Source organism: Chiloscyllium plagiosum, unplaced genomic scaffold (genome assembly GCF_037043375.1).
Source record: "Chiloscyllium plagiosum isolate Xiang-an unplaced genomic scaffold, Cpla_swu_hap1 HiC_scaffold_33, whole genome shotgun sequence".
NCBI classification, from domain to species: domain Eukaryota; kingdom Metazoa; phylum Chordata; class Chondrichthyes; order Orectolobiformes; family Hemiscylliidae; genus Chiloscyllium; species Chiloscyllium plagiosum.
In genome coordinates, this window is record NW_028270171.1 from 3,829,477 (window position 1) to 3,857,321 (window position 27,845).

Here is a 27,845-nt window from a genome sequence, read left to right on the forward strand (position 1 = left end):
AGCAACTACCATCTAACAGCATGGTGCTCCCTCAGCACTGACCTTCCGACAGTGCGGCACTCCCTCAGCACTGATTCTCCGATAGTGTGGCACTCCCTCAGCACTGACCCTTTGACAATGCGGCACTCCATCAGCACCGACCCTCCGACAGTGCGGCACTCCCTCAGCACTGATTCTCCGATAGTGTGGCACTCCATCAGCATCGACCCTCCGACAGTGCGGCACTCCATCAGCACCGACCCTCCGACAGTGCGGCACTCCCTCAGCACTGACCCTTTGACAATGCGGCACTCCATCAGCACCGACCCTCCAACAGTGCGGCACTCCCTCAGCACTGACCCTCCGATAGTGCGGCACTCCATCAGCACCGACCCTCCGACAGTGCGGCACTCCCTCAGCACTGACCCTCCGATAGTGCGGCACTCCCTCAGCATTGACCCTGCAACAGTGTGGCACTCCCTTAGCACTGATCGTCCGACAGTGCTGTGCTCCTTCAGTACTGACCCTCCAACAATGCGGCACTCCCTCAGCACTGACCCTCCGACAGTGCGGCACTCCCTCAGCACTGACCTTCTGACAGTGCAGCACTCCCTCAGCACTGATCCTCCGACAGCGCAGCACTCCCTCATCACTGACCCTCCGACAGTGCAGCACTCCCTCAGCACTGAACCTCCGACAGTGCTGCACTCCCTCAGCACTGACCCTCCGACAGTGCAGCACTCCCTCACCACTGACCCTCTGACAGTGCAGCACTCCCTCTGCACTGACCCTCTGACAGTGCAGCACTCCCTCAGCACTGACCCTCCGACAGTGCAGCACTCCCTCTGCACTGACCTTCTGACAGTGCGGCACTCCCTAAGCACTGACCCTCCGACAGTGCAGCACTCCCTCAGCACTGACCCTCTGACAGTGCAGCACTCCCTCAGCACTGACCCTCCGACAGTGCAGCACTCCCTCAGTATAGTCGTTTCTGATATAATGTGATAGTTCTGATCTTGTGCGATCTCGTGTTATAAGAAAATTGTGCAATAGCTGTGCCATTTTAATCAACAAGGTTGGAATCTCCTTATAACCAGTGCAGATAAGGAAGGTTCACATTCAACAAATAATGGTCTGAATTCTTCAATTGAATTAAAGTCAATTCTCGTTGAAGAAACCCATGTTACAGCAGAGCTGACTGTACTGACCTTCTGATGTTCCTTTGATACTGAGTCTTTGTCTTCACGAAGACTATGTGACTGTTTCTGTCCTGAACCTCCAAGCTGTAGATCCTTCTGGTAATGATCATGCCTGTTTCCTCCAGTGTTTGCTCTCTCACCACCTGCCCATTCTGGTCGCTCTATATCCCATCCCACTCTATTGAAACCCAAGCCACCTGCATACTTTTCAATTCACCTTATCATCTTGCCATCTCGGGATGTGTCTAAGTGGAGTGCCAGGGCTCTCTGCTCAAGGGAACTGCAGTTTATGGTCCACGCGCTTTTCTATTATACACTTCCAAAAGGGAATAGCTTTTCCCCTTCTACATAAAACTCCACCGGACACATTCCTGCCCCATTCACTGTTCTGACCAGGTCATCCTGAAACTTAAACTACCTTCATCATGATCTCCATCATGCCAGGTTACCTATCTCCTGAAATGTTTATAATGCTGCTCCCTATACTCAGGTATGGTTAGTTATTATACTTAAGGAGTCTGTATAATCCCAGTGTAGTATTTACCATGTGTAATATTTACACTATTTTCAATGTGTTGCATTTACTCTCATTAATTACTCACTAAGTTTTCACAGTGACACAACAAAAGCCTGAGAAGCTGTTACGGCTGGATGTGGAAGGTACAATTGATTATCTAAACGTGTTACTGCTTTCTTTGAGGTTTCTGTGGCCATCCATTTAAATGAACTCTGTTTCTGTCCAGGAAGTTTTGACGATGCAGCATCCTGGCTCTGGGAGGCGAATGGGGCGTGCTCCTCAATGAGAGAAATTCTGGAGCTGCCTGGAGTGAGGTTAATTCTCTCAGGGAAAGGATTTTAACTTGCTGTTTAATTCCACCCTCCCCTGCTGGCGTTAATTTTCTTCCTGGCATTTGTGTGAGAAATTGGTGATTCAAATGTCCACGCCTCTTAATCATCGAGAATTTGAGACGGGAGGAAGGGATTTTAACTGCTAAATCTATCCCTTCCCTTTGCTCAGCACCAATTTCAGGTCCAATCCTGACCCTATCATTGTTGAATACTTTGATCTGCATGTTCCTGATGAAGGGCTTTTCCCCGAAACGTCGATTGTCCTGCTCCTGGGATGCTTCCTGACCTGCTGTACTTTTCCAGCACCACTCTGACCTAGACTCTGATCTCCAGCGTCTGCAGTCCTCATTTTCATCTGTGCTCCCCTCACAGCCCATCACAGTAACTTGTACCTTCCAATCCCTTTTGTCACTGTCTAGAGACATGAACAATAGGACCAACTCACTGCAGCTCCTTGATGCACATTTCCCTTAAAACATGGAGATGTTTGGAGCACAGAGTCACGGGAGCCAGTTGCAAAAGCCCTGCCTCGTATTATCACAGGCTTTAGAAGATTGAAGGGTGATTTAACCAAGGATTTAATCTAATAAAGGCATTCGATCAAGTGGAAATGGGCAAACTATTGCCTCTGGTCAGGGATTCAAGAACTAGAAAGCTGAACCTTAAAACTAGAACACAGAATGTGATCAGGCAACACTTTAAAAGCATTGAGGATGGCAACAATCCGCCTCTGTGTTGACCAAGGGATAGGGCAGCACAGTGGCTCAGTGGTTAGCAATGTTGCCTCACAGCGCCAGGGACTCAGGATTGATTCCACCCTCAGGCGACTGTCTGTGTGGAGTTTGCACATTCTCCCTGTGTCTGTGTGGGTTTCCTCCAGATGCTCCAGTTTCCTCCCACAGTCCAAAGATATACAGGATAGGGTGGTTTTGCCATGGGAAACTGCCCATTGTGTCCAGGGATGTGCAGGCTTCGTGGGCTAGCCATGAAAAATGATGGTTACAGGGGGGGTATGGTGGGTGGGATGCTGTTTGGAGGGTAAATTTGGACACAATGAGTCAAATGGCTTGCTTCCACTCTGTATGATTCTAAGATGTCTGTAAAATAGTGAATGTGTTTGATGGTGCAGGCATATAGAGAGACTGTTTGTGGGGAAATCCAATCCTGGGATCAAATAAGTGTAAAAGAATCATTAATGAATTTGGGAGAGATCTCTTCTCCCAGGACGGGAATACTGAGGGTCAACTGAGGTTTTCAATCTGGAGCAGCATAAATCTTTAACACACAAAAACAGGAACTGCTGGAGAAACTCAGCAGGTCTGGGCAGCATCTGAGGAGAGAGAAACTGAGTTAATATTTCCAGTCCAGTGAGCCTTCCTGAGAGAACTCTTCCCCTTTGCTTACTTATGGGGACAAAAAAGCTTCAGCATCTGTGGTTCTTTGTTTTATTTCACTCAGTAGATCTTCATGAGTTGAGGATATCAAGGGTTGTGGGACAAGGGTGGGAAAAGACACGATTTGATTGAATGGTGAAGCTGGTACGAGACATTGCTCAGCCTCCTCTGACTCCTGCCCCTACTTCCCTGTCAATTCTCACTGCCCAACGTTACATGCTTGGGCCAGGTTCTGGACGGCTGGATTCTGATGAATGTGAGACCAGACACCAGAACAAGGTGGGATGGAGGGGAGGGGTGTAGTTAATGACAAAGAATTTGAAATGAGAAGTCTTAGAGCTGCATGGTATGGACACAGACCCTTTGGTCTAACTTGTCTGTGCTGACCAGATATCCAAAATTAATCCAGTCCCATTTACCAGCACTTGGCCCATATCCCTCTAAAAAACCACAATGAGCACAGCTCACTTGGGGAGCAAAAGAAAACCCATTGAAAGCCTGAAATATAAACTGCACTTTCTGAGACGCATGAACATACATAGTTCCAGTGAAATCTCTGAAATAAATTGAAGTAAGGAACGATAAAAACATGTCAACTCCTTATGATGAAAATGAGAAAAAATGGCAAAGAGAAAAAATCTGTTCCATCAAGTAGATTTTTAAAATATGTTTGTATGCATTTTAAAAATATCGACGGTGAACATATCCAGTCAGGATCTATCTTTTTTAAAATAACTTGTGGGATATGAGCATCCCTAGTTTCCCCTTGAGAAGGTGGGGATGAGCTGCCTTCTTGAACCACTGCAGTCCATGTGCTGTAGGTAGACCCACAATGCCATAAGGGAGGGAATTCCAGGATTTTGACCCAGTGGGCGATATATTTCCAAGTCAGGATGGTGAGTGGCTCGGAGAGGAACTCACAGGGGGTGGTGTTCCCATGTTTCTGCTGCCCTTGCCCTTCCAGATGATCATAAGATGGTTGGTGTGAGTTGACTTTCTCCAAACTGTGAATAGAGGCTGGTTGGCCTGATGGGATTGTTGTGAAGTATGGGCAAGTAGACGAGAGACTGTTAGTTCAAATCCCACCACAGAAAATTGAGAAATCTTACCCCACTGTAATCTCCCCCACTCCCACACACTTTAATATTCCACCCAGCGTAATCCCAATCTTTTGTTTACTCCCCTTACCCTGCAACACGTCTCTCCACTGAAATCCCACTCTCCCTTCTACAGAAACACGAAAACACAAATATTGGTCTTGTATTGACTCATTATAAACTCCTCCAATGTAGCAGACAGGACATTAAACAGGTTTCCAAACAAGTCTGGCCAACATTGAAAATATTAACCCAACACATGTTTTTGAGATCCCTTTCGGTTAATGAGCTCAGAGAGCAGCAATCCTGCTTTTCACTCATCATTTAAAGAGGGCCACACAAAGAGTCCTAGAGTCATAGAGGAGGATGGAAACAGACCCTTCAGACCAACTCGCCCATGCCGACTAGATATCCCAACCCAATCTAGTCCCACCTGCCAGCACTTGGCCCATATCCCTTTAAACCCTTCCTATTCATATAGCTGTCCAGATGCCTTTTAATTGTTGTAATTGTACCAGCCTCCACCACTTCCTCTGGCAACTCATTCCAAACACGTATCACCCTCTGCATGAAAAAGCTACCATTAGGTCTCTTTTATATCTTTCCCCTCTCACCCTAAACCTATGCCCTTTAGTTTTGGACTCCCCACCCTGGGGAAAAGACTTTGTCTGTTTACCCTATCCATGCCCCTCATGATTTTATAAACCTCTATAAGGTCACCCCTCAGCCTCTGATGCTCCAGGGAAACAGCCCCAGCCTATTCAGCCTCTCCCTGTAGCTCAGATCCTCCAACCCTGGCAACATCCTTGTAAATCCTTTATGAACCCTTTCAAGTTTCACAACATATTTCTGATAGGAAGGAGACCAGAATTGCATGCAACATTCCAAAAGTGGCCTAACGTGTACAGGCGCTGCATGACCTCCCATCTCCTGTACTTAATACTCTGACCAATAAAGAGGTTAGAGCAATTAAGAAAGGCTGAATGGACTGAGGTGTAAAATAATAAAGGTGTTTGATGGGACAGTCATGCAGGAAATGCTGGTATAGAATGCAATCTACAGACCTTGTCCTCTGAAATGGAATCAAATAAATTCAATTGCGAATTCGGGAGAAATCCAGAGAGTGGGGAGAATATGAAATCTGTGACCATTGTAAGTGATTGATGCATATAGCACAGATGCATTTAAAGGTAACCTGAATAAACTCACACAGGAGATATAAATGGAAGGATATGCTGAGAGGATGATATCAGCAAGATAGGAGCAGGCTTTCGTAGAACAGAGACACCAATATGGATGAGCTGGGATAGAATGGTCTGTTGCTGTGGTGCTGAAAATTCTACATAATCCGCGGCCACAGCAGAAAAAATGACCCATATCTGACCGACGCCACTGACAATCTAAATTTGCTGCTAAGCAGAATGACTCCTCCTTTAGGAACTGCAGAGATCGAGAACTCGGCAAAGTTAGGAGTTGCTAAACACAATAGTGTCCTTGGAGAGAGTCTAACTGTGCTCCATGCTATTATTTTCCGAATTCTCTTCATAAGTACCTCACCCTGTCTGCTCATAGCAGGGAAACATGTCACCTCAATAGTTCTTGGAAATAAGATGTTGGTAATTTAAACGGGAGATTCAGATGACTCCACAAACCATGACAGTGCATCTGAAGAAGGTCTTTAAAGTCACTTGAAGCTCAGGATCGAATTGCAAACCTAATTGCTTCCTTCCGCACAGACTCATCTCCCTCTCGGATATATAACAACTTCTGAAAACAATACTAATCATAACAAGCAGCTCCTTGGGGAGATTACTATTTGATCCCAGTAGCATTAGGCTATCTCAATATCGAAATTACTGTCTCCAGTTAAGGAGAACTCGATTGTAATCCAGGAATTTTACTTCTTTGCTGTGGGTTGACTGTAGAACATTTTGGTGGGATGACTGCGGTTGGCATAGAGAGTTTTTGAAGCACACAGATGGACCAGGCCTGGCATTTCAGCCCATGTTTGATATCCATTGGACCGAATTGAGCATAGTTAGTCTTGAATTGGTAATGACGTTCAGGTCCAGATGAACAACAGTCAGCTTGGGATACTGAAGGAGATGACACATTGATGCAGAATGACTAATCAGAATTTGGGATCAGGGTAAAGTGGGCTTTATTAGACATAGAACATAGAACATAGAACATAGAACGTTACAGCGCAGTACAGGCCCTTCGGCCCTCAGTGTTGCACCAACTTGTGAAATTAATCTGTGCCTTTATCTTCCATTGTATCTCACCCAGGAATGCTTATGAGTCACAGGGAATGAGAGTGATCCCATATATAACCTGAACCTGAGCTGGAATAGTATTTAATCTGTGTCTGCCCTGAGGGTGTTTGATGTGGCCATTATGGAGGGAGCTTTATTTTGCATTAAACCCTGTTCTGTACCTATATACGCAAAGACTTTGATGGGACAGGTTCATGGGAGCCTTATTCTATAGGTGGCCTGGACTGTATATGCCCTGGAAATGATTGATAAGGCAGTGTAGAGGGAACTTTATCTAACTCTGTGCTGTCCCTGTCCTGGGAGTGTTTGGTGGGGACAGTGTAGAGTGAACTTGGTTTTGTATCTAATCCTATGCTGTCCTTGTCCTGGGAGTGTTTTTGATGGGGACAGTGTAGAGGGAGCTTTACTCTGTATCTAAACCCGTGCTGTCCCTGGCCTGGGAGTGTTTGATGTTGGACAGTGTAAAGGAGGCTTTACTCTGCATCTATCCCTGTGCTGGCCCTGTCCTGGGAGTGTTTGATGGGGTCACTGTAGAGGAAGCTTTACTCTATAGCTAACCTCATGCTGTCCCTATTTTGGGAATGTCTGGTGCAAAGACTGATGTTAATGTTTGAAAGTTGCACTGTTCCTACCTGATGGAAGAGGGGAACAAATAATCCGAAAAATTTCTGAACAACCAAAAATAAATAATAACCAAGAACAAATAACGAGATATCATATATTCTGCATGTGTAAATTAAAATGTTTGTCAATGAATCTGGACTGTCTACAGAGCTGACAATAATGGAGTTGCTTTCCAATTAACCTGTGATTTTTAATACTATTGGTAGTTACTCAGTGAATACCTGACTAAATTCACATTTGAAACTTTTATGACAAAATAAATTGTGCTACCTCTTCACCTCAGTCTCCTCCTTCTCTTCACTCTTTAAAACCAACTTCTTTTGACCTGATATTTATGCAGCACGTAGCAAAATTTCATCAGATACTTTCTGCAAAGCAACTTAGGACATTTAATTCAGGAGCATCGGAAGCTGAGGGGTGACCTTATCGAGGTTTTAAAATCATGAGGGCCATAGATAGGGTAAATAGACAAGGTCTTTTCCCTGGACTGTGGGAGTCCAAAACTAGACGGCATAGATTTAGGGTGAGAGGGGAAAGATTTAATTGGGACCTAAGGGGCAATTTGTTTCACACAGAAGGTGGTGCGTGTATGGACTGAGCTGCCAGAGGGTGGAGGCTAGTACAATTACAACATTTAAAAGGTTGGGTATATGAATAGGAAGGGTTTGGAGGGATATGGGCCAGGTGCTGGCAAATGAAACTAGATTCATTTAGGATATCTGGTCAGCATGGACAAGTTGGACTGGAAGGGTCTCTCAGGTGTGCTGTACGTCTCTAAGGCACTATAATTATATCAAAGGTGCTATAGAAATTCAGCTTGTTATTGTTGTTATCCCAATACATTTTTCAGGATATATCCTCTTCCATGACTAAAAACAATTTGCACTGCAACTTTCCATAGTTTTTCTGTTGAATTCACGACAAGTGACGTAGAAAACAGCGATGAAATTAAATTCTTCCCTCGGTGCAATATTTTCATGAAAATCTGTTTTGTTTGAACCAAGGCAAAGTTCTTTCTTCCTTGAAATAAGCAGAGCAAAATATCATTGAGATAAGTCGGTAAAAACTGGACTCTGCTTCAGTATTTCCTGATGACCTTCTGTAAGTGGTAAGCACAAAGATAGTTTATGTCATTACATGCCATATCTGGGTTTGAGGTCAAGATTAGAGTGATGCTGGAAAAGCACAGCAGGTCAGGCAGCATCTGAGGAACAGAAAATCGCATTTTGGGCAAAAGCCATTTCTGATTAAGGGCTTTTGCCCGAAACATCGATTCTCCTGCTCCTCAGATGCTGCCTAACCTGCTGTGCTTTTCCAGCGCCACTCTAATCTAGACTCTGATCGCCAGCATCTGCAGTCCTCAGTTTCTCCTTGGAATTGGAGGTAGCTGGATTATTTTGAATGTGGCTCCCATGCAATTAGCTGGGTTATAGGTTCTGTTGAGTTGTATATAATTTCATAGAATCCTTACAGCATGGAAGCAGACCATTCACTCCTCAGGTCCACACCTACCCTCTGCGGAGCATCCCCCCCCGACTATCCTGTCTCTGCATTTTCCATGGCTAACCCATCCAGTCTGCATATCCCTGGACACTATGAACAATTTAGCATGGCCAATCCACCTGACCTGCACATCTTTGGACTGTGGGAGGAAACCAGAGCACTTGGGGGAAACCCACACAGACACAAGGAGAATGTGCAAACTCCACACAGACAGTCACCTGAGGTGGGAATTTAATCCGGATCCCTGGTGCCATGAGGCAGCAGTACTAACCACTGAGCCACCATGCCTCCTCCTTATTTACAAAAGCGATGACAAGATAAAAATGGCTCCAAAATGGTCTCTTAAAGATGAAATCAACCACCCAGGACCATTGAGAGAGGGGAGTGAGGGGGAGAGAGAGAAAGGTTATTCATGGGAAGTGGGCACTGTTTCCTAATTCCCACCTCTAGTTGCTAGGCCACTTCATTCACCATGCTGATGTGGGACTGGAGTCACATTTGGTGCCTGACAGGATAAAATTGGACATTTACCTTCCCAAGAGGACATCAGTTAGGTGCTTATGACAATCTAGGAGAAAGTGAGGACTGCTGATGAAGATTCCTGATGAAGAGCTTATGTTCAAAACGTCGACTCTCCCACTCCGCGGATGCTGCCTGACCGGCTGTGCTTTCCCAGCACCACACTTTTGACCCCTGCTTATGACAATCTGACAGCTTCATGGGGTTACTGATCCCAACATTCGGGATCCAAACATTTTTAAAAAAAATCAAATTGTCAAACACCCTATTCTCAGTCTTCATTAGCTGCTTGAGTAGTGAATAAAGAAACCAGATCTGTCTTCAGCATTATGGAGGGTTCAGAATTGAATTTGTATTTGTATTATAACAGCAGTAATTGAGCTGTTGGAAATACAACCAGAAAGTGTTGGAGAAACTGAATGGGTCAGGCAGCACCTGTGGAGAAAGAAGCAGAGTTAACATGTTGAATCTGGTATGAATTCTTCAGAAGAGAGTTGTTGGAAAGTTAGTTCACAATGGTTTGAACAGGAGCGTGCTGAATAGACTTTGCACCAAAGGCATTTCCTGATTTGCAGGAGCATCTTCCCAACTGTATACCTCCTGTCTATCAACATTTCCTTCTCTCTTTGTTTGAGAGCAAAGGAGCAGAAGAAAGCCATTCGGCCCCTCAAGCCTGCTCTTGTCATTTAACTCCACATTCCCTGAATGCTTTTTCCTTCGATCTCTCTTTGAGATAATAAATTCCACATTAGTCATTTCTGGTCAGTTTCTCCTGAATTCCCTATCAGATTTCGTAATTACAGGGTCATCCAGTATGGAAACAAATCCGAGCTGACCAGATATCCTACATTAATCAAGTCCTATTTGCCAGCATGTGGCCCATATCCTTCTAACCCCTTCCAATTCATATACCCATCCTGATGCCTTTTAAATGTTGTAATTGTACCAGCTTCCACCACTTCCTCTGGCAGCTTGTTCCATACATGCACCATCCTCTGTGTGAAAAAGTTCCCCCTTTTAAATCTTTCCCCTTTCACCATGAACTTATGCCCTCTAGTTTTGGCTTCTCCTACCCCAGGGAAAAGACTGTTTACCCTATCCATGCCCCTCATGATTTTATAAATCTCTATAAGATCATCCCTCAGCCTCCGACACTCCAGGGAAAACAGCCCCAGCCTGTTCAGCCTCTCCCTGTAGCTCAAACCCTCCAACCCTGGCAACATTCTTGTAAACCTTACCCATTATTCTATGCTGGGTGCCCCACTCCCTCTGCCTACCTCACTCCCTTCTAGTTTTTGGTGGATTCTAGGTTTGAATGGGTGGATGAGTGCTTGTAACTGGGCACATGATGTTGTAACTTATTTGGAACAATCCCTTCCACATGCTGATTTATGCTTCGCTTTGCCCGGAACCATGCGATTTTTTTCCTCCTTTTTGTGTGTGTGTGTCTGTGTGTGTGTGTGTGTGAAAGAGAGAGAGAGAGAGCGGTCTAATTGCGATGTGAGAGAGCTGCATTGGGAGCTGTGGGCACGTACTGTTGGAGTGACGAGGAACGCTGGGGAGGAAGCGTAACGCCTCTTTTGTGCCCTGGAGCCTGAGAGCTGTTATTTTCAGGTACCGAGAGGAATCGAGGAAGGGAGAGGGAGGGAGAGAGAAAGAGAGAGAGAGAGAGAGAGAGAGAAAGGACGGGGAAAAGAAGAAGGTGAGGGGGAAGAAAGAAAACCAGGAGGGAGAGAGACAAAGAATGAGCCCCAGTAGTTCGCCCTGACAATAACATGGTCTAAGAAGGAGCTGTCCGTTTCAGCACCAGCGCTGGGCACTTCAAATGCCTTCACTAACCATGAACTGCAAGGCGCCCAGCCGCGCTCCTCTCCAAGACTAACCTCAGCCAGAAAGAAATATCTTTCTCCAAACACCATACCAACCCCGTGCTTGTCAGAGGACTGCGAGGATTTCATGGCGTTGGGAGCAAGTCTGGGCAACAGTGCTGAAGACGGCTGCGTTATATCTGGCTTGGTTTGCCGAGACTGTGAACGAGAGCAGTTCCACGGACCCTGCTCCTCACTGCTATCGATCTTTTGAAGCTCTCTCAAAAATAGCCATCACTTATGGAAACTGGGGATCAGAATTTTAGAAAAAAGGATTAACTTATCTATTTTTGGGGCTTTTCTTTGTTTTTTTTACTAAAACAAATTATAAATATATAGATATATATAAACAGATATATTGGATTGTGACTGGAATTGATCCCGCCTTGCCCCCTTCTGTTTGGTCTGCATTCCCCCTTTTTGTTTCATTTTCGAAAGGGGGAAATCTTTTCTCAACTACCTGACAGAGAAAAGGAGAGACAGAGAGAGAGAGAGAGAGAGAGAGAAAGTGTGTGTTGTGTGCTGGCTGCGAATATAATGAAGAATTATGGGGCTGTTTGATCGCGGTGTGCAGATGCTGCTGACCACGGTAGGGGCTTTTGCAGCCTTCAGTCTAATGACCATTGCTGTAGGGACGGACTATTGGCTTTACTCCAGAGGGGTTTGCAAAAGCAAGACGGTCAGTGAAAATGAAACCAGCAAAAAGAATGAAGAAGTGATGACCCACTCGGGATTGTGGAGAACCTGCTGTCTTGAAGGTATTTCACCCCTCCGCCTTCCTCCTCTCCTACACCATTCCTTCCCCATTCAGTCCACCCCTCCACCTCTGTCTCCCCATGTTTATTCTGTGTGACTGATAGCTGAACATGGGATGAATAGCAAAACGGATGCTCTCAATGGTGCTGTTTGACGCACTCTGCTTCTCTCATTTACAGCATCCAAATTCCTGTTAACACGGGTCTGCAGCGAGATAACATGCTGAATACTATATATTTCCATCTGCCCACCCCTCCCCCCCGCCACCCCCGAAAAATCAATAGCACCAATTAATCAGGGGTATTTTAAGTAAACTGAACCGAGCGTGGCAATAAGAGATCATTGAACGAGGAATCTGCCCTGATGGTTTTTATGAAGCACTAATATCATTTTTGGGGGGTTTATTTTGAAAATAAATATTGTTTTGTGTTTTGCAGCATTTATTGTTTTATAAAGCACTGTTTTTTTTTCTTATTTTGCAATGAGAAAGGAAACAGCCATTTTGGGTGTGTCAGAACTAAAGCTTATCAAAGACAAAATGGGAACATGTTTCTTTATATATAAAGGTTAGGTCTGCAAATCAAGAAACCCGAATGTTTCCAATCTCTGTCACTGCAAGAAACAGCCCTAATGGAAGAGGGGGACTGGGGGGTAAGGGCTTAGAGAGGGATACATTGCCATGACAGCAGGGACTCTTGAAGCCTATGAGATTGGTATAGGGGACAGCAATTTGGAATGAAAGAAATATTGAGAGACCATCACTGAAAGAGATATTGCAAGTATTAACAAATCTGGTGATTGGTCTCAAATGGGGGAGCGGGGGATATGTATTTTTTCGAACAACCATTGTTTGAGGAAAGGACTTCACTCCCCAGTACACTTCAGTTAAAAAAAATACAGATAGGAAGATGAAACAAGATAATGCAGTGTGTAGGTTGCCTTGTAGTTATAGGTCCCCCCCCAGGTACACAGAAGTTGTTGTCTCATTTCGGGTACAAGTCGGAAAAAAGACCCGAGATCTCTTTCCGTGAATTGTGGTTTGATGAGGCGCCGGTACAAACTCCCAGGAGGCGCAATGTCATCAATTAGCAGTCGGATTGCAGGGAACCGGGGAGGTTAGTAACGCCTCGGCGCTGGGGTAGGAGGCTGGACTGCAATAAACAGAGAGAATTGGGGAAGGGGTGAGGGTGGGGGAGGGACATGACTACTCTCTGGCAGAGCTCCCCTTCGTTATTAAAACAGAACTGAGTGAAATGTGTACTCAGTGTCGTGATTGCAGCGCCCCTACAACAGAAATTCTCTCCGATCCCCTCCCCACAACAATCCGATTATTCTGTTTTCTAAAATGTCACACATAACTCAATCTTAAAAATACAGGGCGAAAAAAGCCATGACGTCACCGCCCTTCTCATTTAAAAGCCCAAATATGATTCATACAGATTGTAAACTCAAATAAAACTAGGATTTTAAAAAATAAATTCTATTTGGGTCTATTTCAAATGTGTCAAAACTTCATGCACAGTTCCGATGTGGTTACTCGCTGTGCTCACTGATTATCTATCCAGTGGTTTTAATCGGAAATTGAACTTGTATATTTGGCCGTTATTTGGCTGGGATAAACTGTTCCTACGGCAAGGAGCTAAATCAATCCTCACCCCCCACCCCAACTTTCCTGTCCCTGAGCAGATTCACATGAGTGTCTGGCTCACTCTGCACTGGGGAGGATTGGTGCTCTGTGCCTTCTATGCCTGGATGTGAAATATCTGGAACCTATGTTTCAGCAGCCTCAGGCTGTTGAATGTTTGAGAGAAGGGGAGGGGGAGCAAGGTGCAGAAATTTTTAAAAACGACTGAAACAGCTGGGAGTTGGATTTCAGAGGTTGGGATTTCTTTGGTTCCCCACTGTGCCCTACCCAGAATCAAACACTGGTGCTCCTTAGCCCTCAGCTGTTACAAAGAAGATTTTTTTTGTGTGTGAAAGAGACAATTTTTGGTGAACGGGCAGGGGTTTCAGTGAGTAAGAACCAGAGGACATGACAATCAACACCATTATCTGCTCACTGGGTGCGAAAAAACAGCTCCTTCCCCACCCCCTCCCCCAACTCCAATTCACTTTTAACTTCTATTAAAATATCTGAAATAGTGCCTGCAGACCCCAGTCCTAACTAAAAGTAGACAGACTCATAGCGCAGGTTAACCTTGGGTAAATGTTAACTAGTATACAAATCTTTGCAAACGAAAAAACGATAAAATATAGTTAAATGAAGGTTATTGGTCGCACATACGGTTAATAAACCTGTTCAGACTGGTCTCTGATATTCCTGAGAGTAGATGGGATTTGAACCCAGGCCCTGAGGCAGGAGGCACTGTCACTGGGACCACAAGACCCAACAATATGGGTCATATCCCGAAATGTTCACCCGTAACAGTCTCATGATAGAAATTCATTGTAGTTTCGACATGAATGATATGGAACCTTGTTGATGATTATGCATCCGCTGTTTGTGGGCAGCTGTGTTTAACTGTACACTGAATCCTCTCACCTGGGCTTTTAATGATAACAGAACCAAGTATTGATGGGTTTGTACATGAGGTGTGCGTCCAATGTTGGACTCGTGGCTTTTGGGCCGGTGTGTTCAGGTATATCTCTCCCTGACTCTATACCGACTCAGATCAAATGCTTCCAAGTGATTTGTAGCTTTCAACTGAAGCGCATCGTTTTGGAGTGGAGGGCTTTTGATACTTTGTGTCTGAATGCAATTGAAGGGAACTGAATATTTACCAAGGCACAATGACCATTAGGGTTGGGAATAATAGCTACCATTGCCTGCAGGGGTCAGCGTTAATTTGTGAAAAATCTGCCTCAATTATCAGGCCAATGCTGAAAGCACAGGATAGTTACTACCAGAAAGAGGAAGCAATCACTGATGCTAAAGGGACACTTGCCAGTGTGGAGCACACAACGTGGGGGAGTTTACTCTGTATATAACCCCATGCTGCGCCTATCCTGGGACAGAGTAGTACCTACTCCCACTGTGCCCTTCCCGGTGTGGAGGAAGCTTTGTGTCTAGTCTCATTTTGTATCTGTCCTGGGAATGTTTGATGGGGACAGTGCAGAAGTGCTATTCTGTATCTAACCCCGTGCTGTGCCTGTCCTGGGACAGATGACGGGGATAGTGTAGAGTGAGGAGAAAGTGAGGACTGCAGATGCTGGAGATCAGAGTCAAGATTAGAGTGGTGCTGGAAAAGCACAGCAGGTCAGGCAGCATCCGAGGAGCAGGAGAGTCGATGTTTCAGGCATAAGCCCTTCATCAAGAACAGTATAGAGTGGGCTTTATTCTGTATCTCAATCTGTGCTGTACCTGCCCTGGGAGTGTTTGATGGGTTTAGTGTAGAGAGAGCTTTGCCCTGTAACGCTGTGCTGTACCTGTGCTCGGGCAGTTTGATGGGACAGGGGCTGCTCTGTCTAACCCAGGCTATTGTGGACAGCCAACCTTCAGTTTTACAAAATTAGGGTTCTTCACCTGATGATAATTGCAAGTACAAACCAGGCAGTTATGATGTGCTCCGTTGTAATTGGTAGAATTCCGTCTTTTTGAAGTTGGATGTTGGATGGTGGTGATCTTAGATAAAGCCACAATGTGATAGCTGCTCTTGGTAGAGGAACGTAGATATGCAATATCCAGGCAAAGAGAAGACGACAGGACAAGTCTGGTAACATTGCTTCTTTATAAATCACCTCGTTAAAAAGGAAGGTTTTTTTTCCCCTGAATTTAACCAAAACTGAAATGTTTGCTTTGGAGATATCTCCCAACTTGAGAAGGTTGGGCAGCCATCTCCATTTTGTCTTAACTCTTGTGGATCAGGCCGCCTCAGAATGGACATCTTGTGTCAGCATCTTGCTCACGATAGTTTTGAGTTCGGTTCCAGTGATGTTGTGAACGAGGAAACTGTGGGATATGTTTTAATGAAACTCATTTCCAAACGAAAGTTCCCGCTTTCTCCTCCCTTGAACCAACTATAGAACATGACAAGTCCTGACTAACTACACCAGTGAATGACATTGTACCTTGGCAACATGCAGGATAGTGCCCTGGGTATTACTGAGCTCACAGGTCACCATAGCAGCCGGTAGTATCTGAACATTTTTAACAAAATGAACATGGAATACTGTATAAGTTAGCTTTGTGATGGTGACCATGACAACGGTCCCTGATTGTCAGAAAGCCCCACTGTTGACTAATGAGCCCTAGGCTAGGAAAGGGTCCCCACTCTATCGTGCATGTGACTCCAGCCCCTGCACTCTGAAATGGCTGAGTGAATGACTACATTGCACAAGGCTGGGTCATAAATATTGGCCTGGCAGCACCAACTCTCCGTGATTGAATTGAAAAGCTCAGGACTAACTGATGGGAGTTCCTGCTTCGCCAGGAACCCTTCACTACTCAGCGTGAGCGGGCTCGATGCTCGAAAGAGGTTTCATCATTGCGTTCTTGGTGCGTTTCCCTTTGAGTCTGCTCAGTGGTTATTCATTTTTGTTCGGTTTCTTTTCTCCCTGTGGGTCTCCTCCTTTCCCCCCTCCCCTGTCTGGTCTTTGCCCAAGTCTAGGCTGCAGCCGGGTCTGGTTAGCCCTTTCCCAAAGCTCCGTATTGCCCTCAGAAGGGTTTGTCGGGCTTTGCCACTCAACAGCTGGTCTCTACATCTCTTGGCCTCAGACGGAGGTTTCACGCTGGGTGTGATCACAGGCCTCCCTGGAACAGGCCAGAATGGGAAAGATCGGGCCAGTTGAAAGATACTCGTCCACTTTCCATGACTTGGGGTTAATGAGGTGCTGCACCCTTTAATGGGCAATAAATGGCCGTCTCTCTAGCAGATGGCCACTTTCCCCAGTGGGAGACCTGCCTCCTGGATGGGTGGGGAGGTTGGGGGTGGAAGCAGCCTCAATATGAGGTTCGTCAGTGGCCAGGGTTGAGTCCAAGGGCAGGGGGTGGTCTATGAAAGCCTGTTGCTGTTGAACCCCTTTCTATATGTGAAAAGTGTAAAAATAAACTCAACCCTTTTTTTGTTGGGCCTGAGGAGGGGCAGACCTTAGGACCCAGAACTGCCGACCTCCAGGCCTGTGATTTGCTGAGAAAGTCAACCCAAGCGGCTCCTATTGGGCAGCACTGAGCAGGCTAATCACCCCCAAATAGCCTTGCCCCCAGACTTTGAGAAAGTATGAGAAAGTTCCACCCGCCTTTCCCCTCCCCACAGATGTTCCCCTTTTAGTTGCCTCTCCTGGGGGTTTGTGGGATGTGAAGGGAGAGGGGGAAGTGATATAGAAATGGCAGCGTTGGTGGCATACAGAGTGTGTACCACCTCAGGGTAGGACAGAGCACAACACACCTGACCTGCAGTAAGAACGTCCATTCCCAGAGTGATTTACACCTTCTGAGGGCATCTCAGAGTGATTCCCAGGCAATGAAGGAAATTCGGCAGCTAATCTACACACAGAAAGCTCCCACAAACAGTCATGTGATAATACTCAGATCCCCTGATAGGATTAATTTGGCTAAAGGACAACCGTTGGCCTGGACACAGCAGAGAACTTGCCTGGTGGAGATGGGATTTTAAATACCCATATGTAGCTTTTTATCAAGGCGAAAGTGAAGATTGCAGATGCTGGAGGTTAGAGTCAAGAGTGTGATGAAGGGCTTATGCCTGAAACATCGATTCCCCTGCTCCACAGATGCTGCCTGACCTACTGTGCTTTTCCAGCACCACACTCATAACTTTTTATCTGTCAGACAGTACCTCCAACAGTGCTGCACTCCCTCAGAACTGCACTTGAGGTTTCAGCCAAAATTATGCTTAGGTTTCTTAAATACATGAATTCGAAAGCTAAATTTGGGCAAAAATTTCAACACTGTGTATACTTTACTCAATTTGCTGTGAGCTTTATGGGATGTTATGAGGATGTGAAAGTTGCTAGATAAATGTAAGCCCTTTACTTTATATTCTCTTTTTCACCCACATACGTTTTCTACACTAGTGTGGTTAAGCTAACCTACAGAAAGGGGAGGTGGTGGTATAGAGACTAGACTGGTAAACCAAAACCCAAGATAATGCTCTGTGGGCAAGGGTTTGAATTCTGACCATAGTACATGGTGAAATTTAAAATTAATTAAAGTTGAATGGTTTGGTGGTGATTGTGTTATTGCTGTCAATTATCATAAAAACCCACTTGGTTCACTAATGCCCTTTAGGGAAGGAAGTCTGTTGTAATCATAGAATTCCTACAGTGTGGAAGCAGGCCCTTCAAGTCCACACTGGCCCTTTGAAGGGTAATCCACCCAGACCCATTCCCCTACATTTAATCCCTGACTAATGCACGTAACCTACACATCCCTGAACACTGGGTAATTTAGCATGACCAATCCACCCTAACCTACACCTGAGGCTGGAATCGAACCCAGGTCCCTGGTGCTGTGAGGCAGCAGTGCTAACCAATGAGCCATTGTGCCACCCTGTCTACATGGGACTCCAGACCCACAGCAATGTTGTTAACTCCTAACTGGGCAGTAAATGCTGACCCAGCCAATATCCCTTGAACAACTTTTTTAAAAACTCAAGAGTAAATATTTATTTGCTAATTCCTTTGAAGTGTAATGAATTTGAGATCACCTTATTGGTGTAGGAAGTGGATGCACAAGCAGTTGGGAGGGTGAAACCCTGCTAACAGTACCTTCCATTTATGCAATGCCTTCACCATTTAAAATGTTCCAAAGGGATTTTGCAGGAGTGCAACAGGAAATAGATTGATAGTCAATGGACGACGTGGGGGCTCAGTGGTTAGCACTGCTGCCTCACAGCGCCAGGGACCTGGGTTCAATTCCCAACTCAGGTGACTGTCTGTGTGGAGTTTGCACATTCTCCCCGTGTCTGTGTGGGTTTCCTCCCACAGTCCAAAGATATGCAGGTGAATTGGCCGTGCTAAATTTCCCATAGTCTTAGGTGCATTAGTCAGGGGTAAATACAGGGTAGGGGAATGAGTCTGGGTGGGTTACTCTTCGGTGGGTCAATGTAGACTTTTTTTGCCGAAGGGCCTGTTTCCATACTGTAGGGAATGTAGTCTAATGAACTCCATAAGGAGGTATTGGGCCGCGCAGCCAAGGTGTTGGTCAAAGAGAAAGGTGCAAAGGAGCATCTTAAAGGAGGAGAGGGGAAGCTGGGAGGGATGAAGGCTGAATTACAGACTTTATGGCTCTAGGCTGCCAATGGGGAATAATTTAAAATGGAGGCAATACTAGATATCAACATTGGATGAGTGCAGAGATGTTGGAAGATCGAAGGAGCGACAGAAATAGAGGGAGAAGGCTTTGGAGGGATACAAGGATGCATACTTAAAAACAGAGATGTTTGTAGACTGGGAGTTGGTGTGGGTCAGTGAGCATAAGGTGGACAGGAATCAATGTCTGTTAGGTTACAGGCAACTGAGTTTCAGATGAAAGGGATTTGAAGGAGGGTTGGAACTTGGGAGACTGGCCAGACGAGACAAAAAAGGAACTGAACTAGGGAGGGGAGGGAAATAAAGAGAGCTTCAGAAATGCTGAAACTTCACAGCTGCTATATGTGGGTGACCCTTCAACATCAGGCAGTGGTTATATAACCAAAGGGGCAGACAGAAAGGCCCGTTTGTGACACAAACCTGTACTCCCCAGCTCAGTTAACAAAGGTGTGTTTACTTTAGACCAGAAATGTCCTTTGCTGTAGTGTTTACTGTGCAAATTATTGACCTTGAGTCACAGGCTTGGGGAGAGGTGGGAGAGTGGAAGATTGAATCTGTGTTTTGGATTTTGGTGTTGGTATGAAATCTTGTACAGCTCAGTTTTCGCTCTGAGAACCTCGGACTGATGCCAATGCACTCTATTAGCATCTGATAGGTAAAAGATGGACTTCAGTTGTAAACAGAATAAAATGCTTGATGTTCTGAGAGGCTGACATAATGTTTGAACACGGAATCCATGGGTTTACAGTAAAGCCTGGTTTATGGTCATCTGGTTAATCAGCTTGGCTGATAATAGGGCTGGCAGGAAATGACAAGGGGTTCCTCCACTCTCGGTGCACTAAGACTAAAGTGGTTGTGTCACATTAAAATGATAGGAACAGGAATAGACTATCTGGCTCATCAGACTTGCCCTGTCATTCAATACGACATTTGAACCCTTCAATGTCCTTTACCCTCCCCAACCCCATAACCCTGCATGCTGCTGGGAATTGTTAAACAGTTCATACAATTTCCATCTTAAAGATGATTTATCAGTGTGCATATGTGTTTAGGACATTTTGATATTGAAGTTTAAATGGTACATCTCGTGGTTATTTTGTAAATGACTCCAATCCATCTCTGTTGGCCCAGAGTTAGACTGGAAATAGGCCGGTCTGGCTGAATATAAACTCATTTTATCATTTAGATTGAGTACATCACCATTATTGCTATATATTAACCCTGTACGTTGCTCACTGTTTCACCTCTATGTTTATACTGAGACATGATTGTAATGGCAATATTACCAAATGGAAAATTTAGTGTCTACTGTATGTAATATGTGCAGCTGGATTTCAACAAGTATGTAGCTGGTTAAGGGAGAGTTATCCAACCCAAGGGTTGGACCTGCATAAAACTGTGCCTAGTCCATGGTCATCTGAACTGTTTATACCTTGAAACATACAACAGTGGTTTATGATAATTATATTCTCTGCATGAGATTCTTCTCTGTAAATGAAGGGTAGCTGATCATTCAAAAATATGGTAACGCAAAGTAAACAAGATGGAGATGAACTGTGAAGGTCAGTTGCAATCAGACATTTTGTTCAATGGGAGTGACGGAGGACTGGTTCTGTACAATGGGAGTGATGGAGAAATGGTTCTGTACAATGGGAATGATGGAGGAATGGTTCTGTACAATGGGAATGATGGAGAAATGGTTCTGTACAATGGGAATGATGGAGGAATGGTTCTGTACAATGGGAATGATGGAGAAATGGTTTTGTACAATGGGAATGACGGAGAAATGGTTCTGTACAATGGGAGTGACGGAGAAATGGTTCTGTACAATGGGAATGACGGAGAAATGGTTCTGTACAATGGGAATGATGGAGGAATGGTTCTGTACAATGGGAATGATGGAGAAATGGTTCTGTACAATGGGAATGACGGAGAAATGGTTCTGTACAATGGGAGTGACGGAGGAATGGTTCTGTACAATGGGAGTGACGGAGAAATGGTTCTATACAATGGGAATGATGGAGAAATGGTTCTGTACAATGGGAGTGACGGAGAAATGGTTCTGTACAATGGGAATGACGGAGAAATGGTTCTGTACAATGGGAATGACGGAGAAATGGTTCTGTACAATGGGAGTGACGGAGGAATGGTTCTGTACAATGGGAGTGATGGACGAATGGTTCTGTACAATGGGAATGACGGAGGAATGGTTCTGTACAATGGGAATGATGGAGGAATGGTTCTGTACAATGGGAGTGACAGAGAAATGGTTCTGTATAATGGGAGTGATGGACGAATGGTTCTGTACAATGGGAATGACGGAGGAATGGTTCTGTACAGTGGGAATGATGGAGGAATGGTTCTGTACAATGGGAGTGACAGAGAAATGGTTCTGTACAATGGGAATGATGGAGGAATGGTTCTGTACAATGGGAGTGACGGAGAAATGGTTCTGTACAATGGGAATGATGGAGAAATGGTTCTGTACAATGGGAATGACGGAGGAATGGTTCTGTACAATGGGAGTGATGGAGGACTGGTTCTGTACAATGGGAGTGATGGAGGACTGGTTCTGTACAATGGGAATGATGGAGGAATGGTTCTGTACAATGGGAGTGACGGAGAAATGGTTCTGTACAATGGGAATGATGGAGGAATGGTTCTGTACAATGGGAGTGATGGAGGAATGGTTCTGTACAATGGGAATGATGGAGGAATGGTTCTGTACAATGGGAGTGATGGAGGACTGGTTCTGTACAATGGGAATGATGGAGGAATGGTTCTGTACAATGGGAGTGATGGAGGACTGGTTCTGTACAATGGGAATGATGGAGGAATGGTTCTGTACAATGGGAATGATGGAGGAATGGTTCTGTACAATGGGAATGATGGAGGAATGGTTCTGTACAATAGGAGCGACGGAGAAATGGTTCTGTACAATGGGAATGATGGAGGAATGGTTCTGTACAATGGGAGTGACGGAGAAATGGTTCTGTACAATGGGAATGATGGAGGAATGGTTCTGTACAATGGGAATGATGGAGGAATGGTTCTGTACAATGGGAGTGATGGAGAAATGGTTCTATACAATGGGAATGATGGAGAAATGATTCTGTACAATGGGAGTGACCGAGTAATGGTTCTGTACAATGGGAATGACGGAGAAATGGTTCTGTACAATGGGAATGATGGAGAAATGGTTCTGTACAATGGGAGTGATGGAGGAATGGTTCTGTACAATGGGAGTGATGGACGAATGGTTCTGTACAATGGGAATGACGGAGGAATGGTTCTGTACAATGGGAATGATGGAGGAATGGTTCTGTACAATGGGAGTGACAGAGAAATGGTTCTGTATAATGGGAGTGATGGAGGAATGGTTCTGTACAATGGGAATGACGAAGGAATGGTTCTGTACAATGGGAATGATGGAGGAATGGTTCTGTACAATGGGAGTGACGGAGAAATGGTTCTGTACAATGGGAATGATGGAGAAATGGTTCTGTACAATGGGAATGACGGAGGAATGGTTCTGTACAATGGGAGTGATGGAGGACTGGTTCTGTACAATGGGAGTGATGGAGGACTGGTTCTGTACAATGGGAATGATGGAGGAATGGTTCTGTACAATGGGAGTGACGGAGAAATGGTTCTGTACAATGGGAATGATGGAGGAATGGTTCTGTACAATGGGAGTGATGGAGGAATGGTTCTGTACAATGGGAGTGATGGAGGACTGGTTCTGTACAATGGGAATGATGGAGGAATGGTTCTGTACAAAGGGAGTGATGGAGGACTGGTTCTGTACAATGGGAATGATGGAGGAATGGTTCTGTACAATGGGAGTGATGGAGGACTGGTTCTGTACAATGGGAATGATGGAGGAATGGTTCTGTACAAAGGGAGTGATGGAGGACTGGTTCTGTACAATGGGAATGATGGAGGAATGGTTCTGTACAATGGGAATGATGGAGGACTGGTTCTGTACAATGGGAATGATGGAGGAATGGTTCTGTACAATGGGAGTGATGGAGGACTGGTTCTGTACAATGGGAATGATGGAGGAATGGTTCTGTACAAAGGGAGTGATGGAGGACTGGTTCTGTACAATGGGAATGATGGAGGAATGGTTCTGTACAATGGGAGTGACGGAGGAATGGTTCTGTACAATGGGAATGATGGAGGACTGGGTCTGTACAATGGGAATGATGGAGGAATGGTTCTGTACAATAGGAGTGACGGAGAAATGGTTCTGTACAATGGGAATGATGGAGGAATGGTTCTGTACAATGGGAATGATGGAGGAATGGTTCTGTACAATAGGAGTGACGGAGAAAAGGTTCTGTACAATGGGAATGATGGAGGAATGGTTCTGTACAATGGGAATGATGGAGGAATGGTTCTGTACAATGGGAGTGACGGAGGAATGGTTCTGTACAATGGGAGTGATGGATGAATGGTTCTGTACAATGGGAGTGACAGAGGAATGGTTCTGTACAATGGGAATGATGGAGGAATGGTTCTGTACAATGGGAGTGACAGAGGAATGGTTCTGTACAATGGGAATGATGGAGGAATGGTTCTGTACAATCGGAATGATGGAGGAATGGTTCTGTACAATGGGAGTGACGGAGGAATGGTTCTGTACAATGGGAGTGACGGAGAAATGATTCTGTACAATGGGAGTGACCGAGGAATGGTTCTGTACAATAGGAATGATGGAGGACTGGTTCTGTACAATGGGAATGATGGACGAATGGTTCTGTACAATGGGAATGATGGACGAATGGTTCTGTACAATTGGAATGATGGAGGAATGGTTCTGTACAATGGGAATGATGGAGAAATGGTTCTGTACAATGGGAGTGATGGACGAATGGTTCTGTACAATGGGAATGATGGAGGACTGGTTCTGTACAATGGGAATGATGGAGGAATGGTTCTGTACAACGGGAGTGACAGAGAAATGGTTCTGTACAATGGGAATGATGGAGGACTGGTTCTGTACAATGGGAGTGACGGAGGAATGGTTCTGTACAATGGGAATGATGGAGGAATGGTTCTGTACAATGGGAATGACGGAGGAATGGTTCTGTACAATGGGAATGATGGAGGAATGGTTCTGTACAATGGGAGTGATGGAGGAATGGTTCTGTACAATGGGAATGATGGAGGAATGGTTCTGTACAATGGGAGTGATGGAGGACTGGTTCTGTACAATGGGAATGATGGAGGAATGGTTCTGTACAATGGGAGTGATGGAGGACTGGTTCTGTACAATGGGAATGATGGAGGAATGGTTCTGTACAATGGGAATGATGGAGGACTGGGTCTGTACAATGGGAATGATGGAGGAATGGTTCTGTACAATAGGAGTGACGGAGAAATGGTTCTGTACAATGGGAATGATGGAGGAATGGTTCTGTACAATGGGAATGATGGAGGAATGGTTCTGTACAATAGGAGTGACGGAGAAAAGGTTCTGTACAATGGGAATGATGGAGGAATGGTTCTGTACAATGGGAATGATGGAGGAATGGTTCTGTACGATGGGAGTGACGGAGGAATGGTTCTGTACAATAGGAATGATGGAGGAATGGTTCTGTACAATGGGAGTGACGGAGAAATGGTTCTGTACAATGGGAATGATGGAGGACTGGGTCTGTACAATGGGAATGATGGAGGAATGGTTCTGTACAATAGGAGTGACGGAGAAATGGTTCTGTACAATGGGAATGATGGAGGAATGGTTCTGTACAATGGGAATGATGGAGGACTGGGTCTGTACAATGGGAATGATGGAGGAATGGTTCTGTACAATAGGAGTGACGGAGAAATGGTTCTGTACAATGGGAATGATGGAGGAATGGTTCTGTACAATTGGAGTGACAGAGGAATGGTTCTGTACAATGGGAATGATGGAGGAATGGTTCTGTACAATGGGAGTGACAGAGGAATGGTTCTGTACAATGGGAATGATGGAGGAATGGTTCTGTACAATCGGAATGATGGAGGAATGGTTCTGTACAATGGGAGTGACGGAGGAATGGTTCTGTACAATGGGAGTGACGGAGAAATGGTTCTGTACAATGGGAATGATGGAGGACTGGTTCTGTACAATGGGAATGATGGACGAATGGTTCTGTACAATGGGAATGATGGAGAAATGGTTCTGTACAATGGGAGTGATGGACGAATGGTTCTGTACAATGGGAATGATGGAGGACTGGTTCTGTACAATGGGAATGATGGAGGAATGGTTCTGTACAACGGGAGTGACAGAGAAATGGTTCTGTACAATGGGAATGATGGAGGACTGGTTCTGTACAATGGGAGTGACGGAGGAATGGTTCTGTACAATGGGAATGATGGAGGAATGGTTCTGTACAATGGGAGTGATGGACGAATGGTTCTGTACAATGGGAGTGATGGAGGAATGGTTCTGTATAATGGGAGTGATGGACGAATGGTTCTGTACAATGGGAGTGACGGAGGAATGGTTCTGTACAATGGGAATGATGGAGGACTGGTTCTGTACAATGGGAGTGACGGAGGACTGGTTCTGTACAATGGGAATGATGGAGGAATGGTTCTGTACAATGGGAATGACGGAGGAATGGTTCTGTACAATGGGAATGATGGAGGACTGGTTCTGTACAATGGGAGTGACGGAGGACTGGTTCTGTACAATGGGAATGATGTAGAAATGGTTCTGTACAATGGGAATGATGGAGGAATGGTTCTGTACAATGGGAGTGACGGAGGACTGGTTCTGTACAATGGGAATGATGGAGGAATGGTTCTGTACAATGGGAGTGACGGAGAAATGGTTCTGTACAATGGGAATGATGGAGGACTGGTTCTGTACAATGGGAGTGATGGACGAATGGTTCTGTACAATGGGAATGATGGAGGAATGGTTCTGTATAATGGGAGTGATGGACGAATGGTTCTGTACAATGGGAATGACGGAGGAATGGTTCTGTACAATGGGAATGATGGAGGAATGGTTCTGTACAATGGGAGTGATGGAGGAATGGTTCCGTACAATGGGAATGATGGAGGAATGGTTCTGTACAATGGGAATGATGGAGGAATGGTTCTGTACAATAGGAGTGACGGAGAAAAGGTTCTGTACAATGGGAATGATGGAGGACTGGTTCTGTACAATGGAAATGATGGAGGAATGGTTCTGTATAATGGGAGTGACGGAGGAATGGTTCTGTACAATGGGAATGATGGAGGAATGGTTCTGTACAATGGGAATGATGGAGGAATGGTTCTGTACAATAGGAGTGACGGAGAAAAGGTTCTGTACAATGGGAATGATGGAGGAATGGTTCTGTACAATGGGAATGATGGAGGAATGGTTCTGTACGATGGGAGTGACGGAGGAATGGTTCTGTACAATAGGAATGATGGAGGAATGGTTCTGTACAATGGGAATGATGGAGGAATGGTTCTGTACAATGGGAGTGACAGAGGAATGGTTCTGTACAATGGGAATGATGGAGGAATGGTTCTGTACAATGGGAGTGACAGAGGAATGGTTCTGTACAATGGGAATGATGGAGGAATGGTTCTGTACAATCGGAATGATGGAGGAATGGTTCTGTACAATGGGAGTGACGGAGGAATGGTTCTGTACAATGGGAGTGACGGAGAAATGGTTCTGTATAATGGGAATGATGGAGGACTGGTTCTGTACAATGGGAATGATGGACGAATGGTTCTGTACAATGGGAATGATAGAGAAATGGTTCTGTACAATGGGAGTGATGGACGAATGGTTCTGTACAATGGGAATGACGGAGGACTGGTTCTGTACAATGGGAATGATGGAGGAATGGTTCTGTACAACGGGAGTGACAGAGAAATGGTTCTGTACAATGGGAATGATGGAGGACTGGTTCTGTACAATGGGAGTGACGGAGGAATGGTTCTGTACAATGGGAATGATGGAGGAATGGTTCTGTACAATGGGAGTGATGGACGAATGGTTCTGTACAATGGGAGTGATGGAGGAATGGTTCTGTATAATGGGAGTGATGGACGAATGGTTCTGTACAATGGGAGTGACGGAGGAATGGTTCTGTACAATGGGAATGATGGAGGACTGGTTCTGTACAATGGGAGTGACGGAGGACTGGTTCTGTACAATGGGAATGATGGAGGAATGGTTCTGTACAATGGGAATGACGGAGGAATGGTTCTGTACAATGGGAATGATGGAGGACTGGTTCTGTACAATGGGAGTGACGGAGGACTGGTTCTGTACAATGGGAATGATGGAGAAATGGTTCTGTACAATGGGAATGATGGAGGAATGGTTCTGTACAATGGGAGTGACGGAGGACTGGTTCTGTACAATGGGAATGATGGAGGAATGGTTCTGTACAATGGGAGTGACGGAGAAATGGTTCTGTACAATGGGAATGATGGAGGACTGGTTCTGTACAATGGGAGTGATGGACGAATGGTTCTGTACAATGGCAATGATGGAGGAATGGTTCTG

The 27,845-nt window shown here is 45.2% G+C and overlaps 1 protein-coding gene across 1 annotated transcript in view; it reads left to right on the forward strand.

Annotated features, from left to right (window-relative positions):
• The first annotated feature begins 11,063 nt into the window (after positions 1–11,063).
• The window catches only part of LOC122542106 (calcium voltage-gated channel auxiliary subunit gamma 2a), a 142,824-nt gene continuing 126,042 nt past the window's right edge, over positions 11,064–27,845 (forward strand). The window contains exon 1 of the mRNA XM_043679479.2: positions 11,064–12,066. Coding sequence (XP_043535414.1) covers positions 11,856–12,066 — 211 coding nt within the window. The 5' untranslated portion in view covers positions 11,064–11,855. The remainder of the gene's footprint in view (positions 12,067–27,845) is intronic.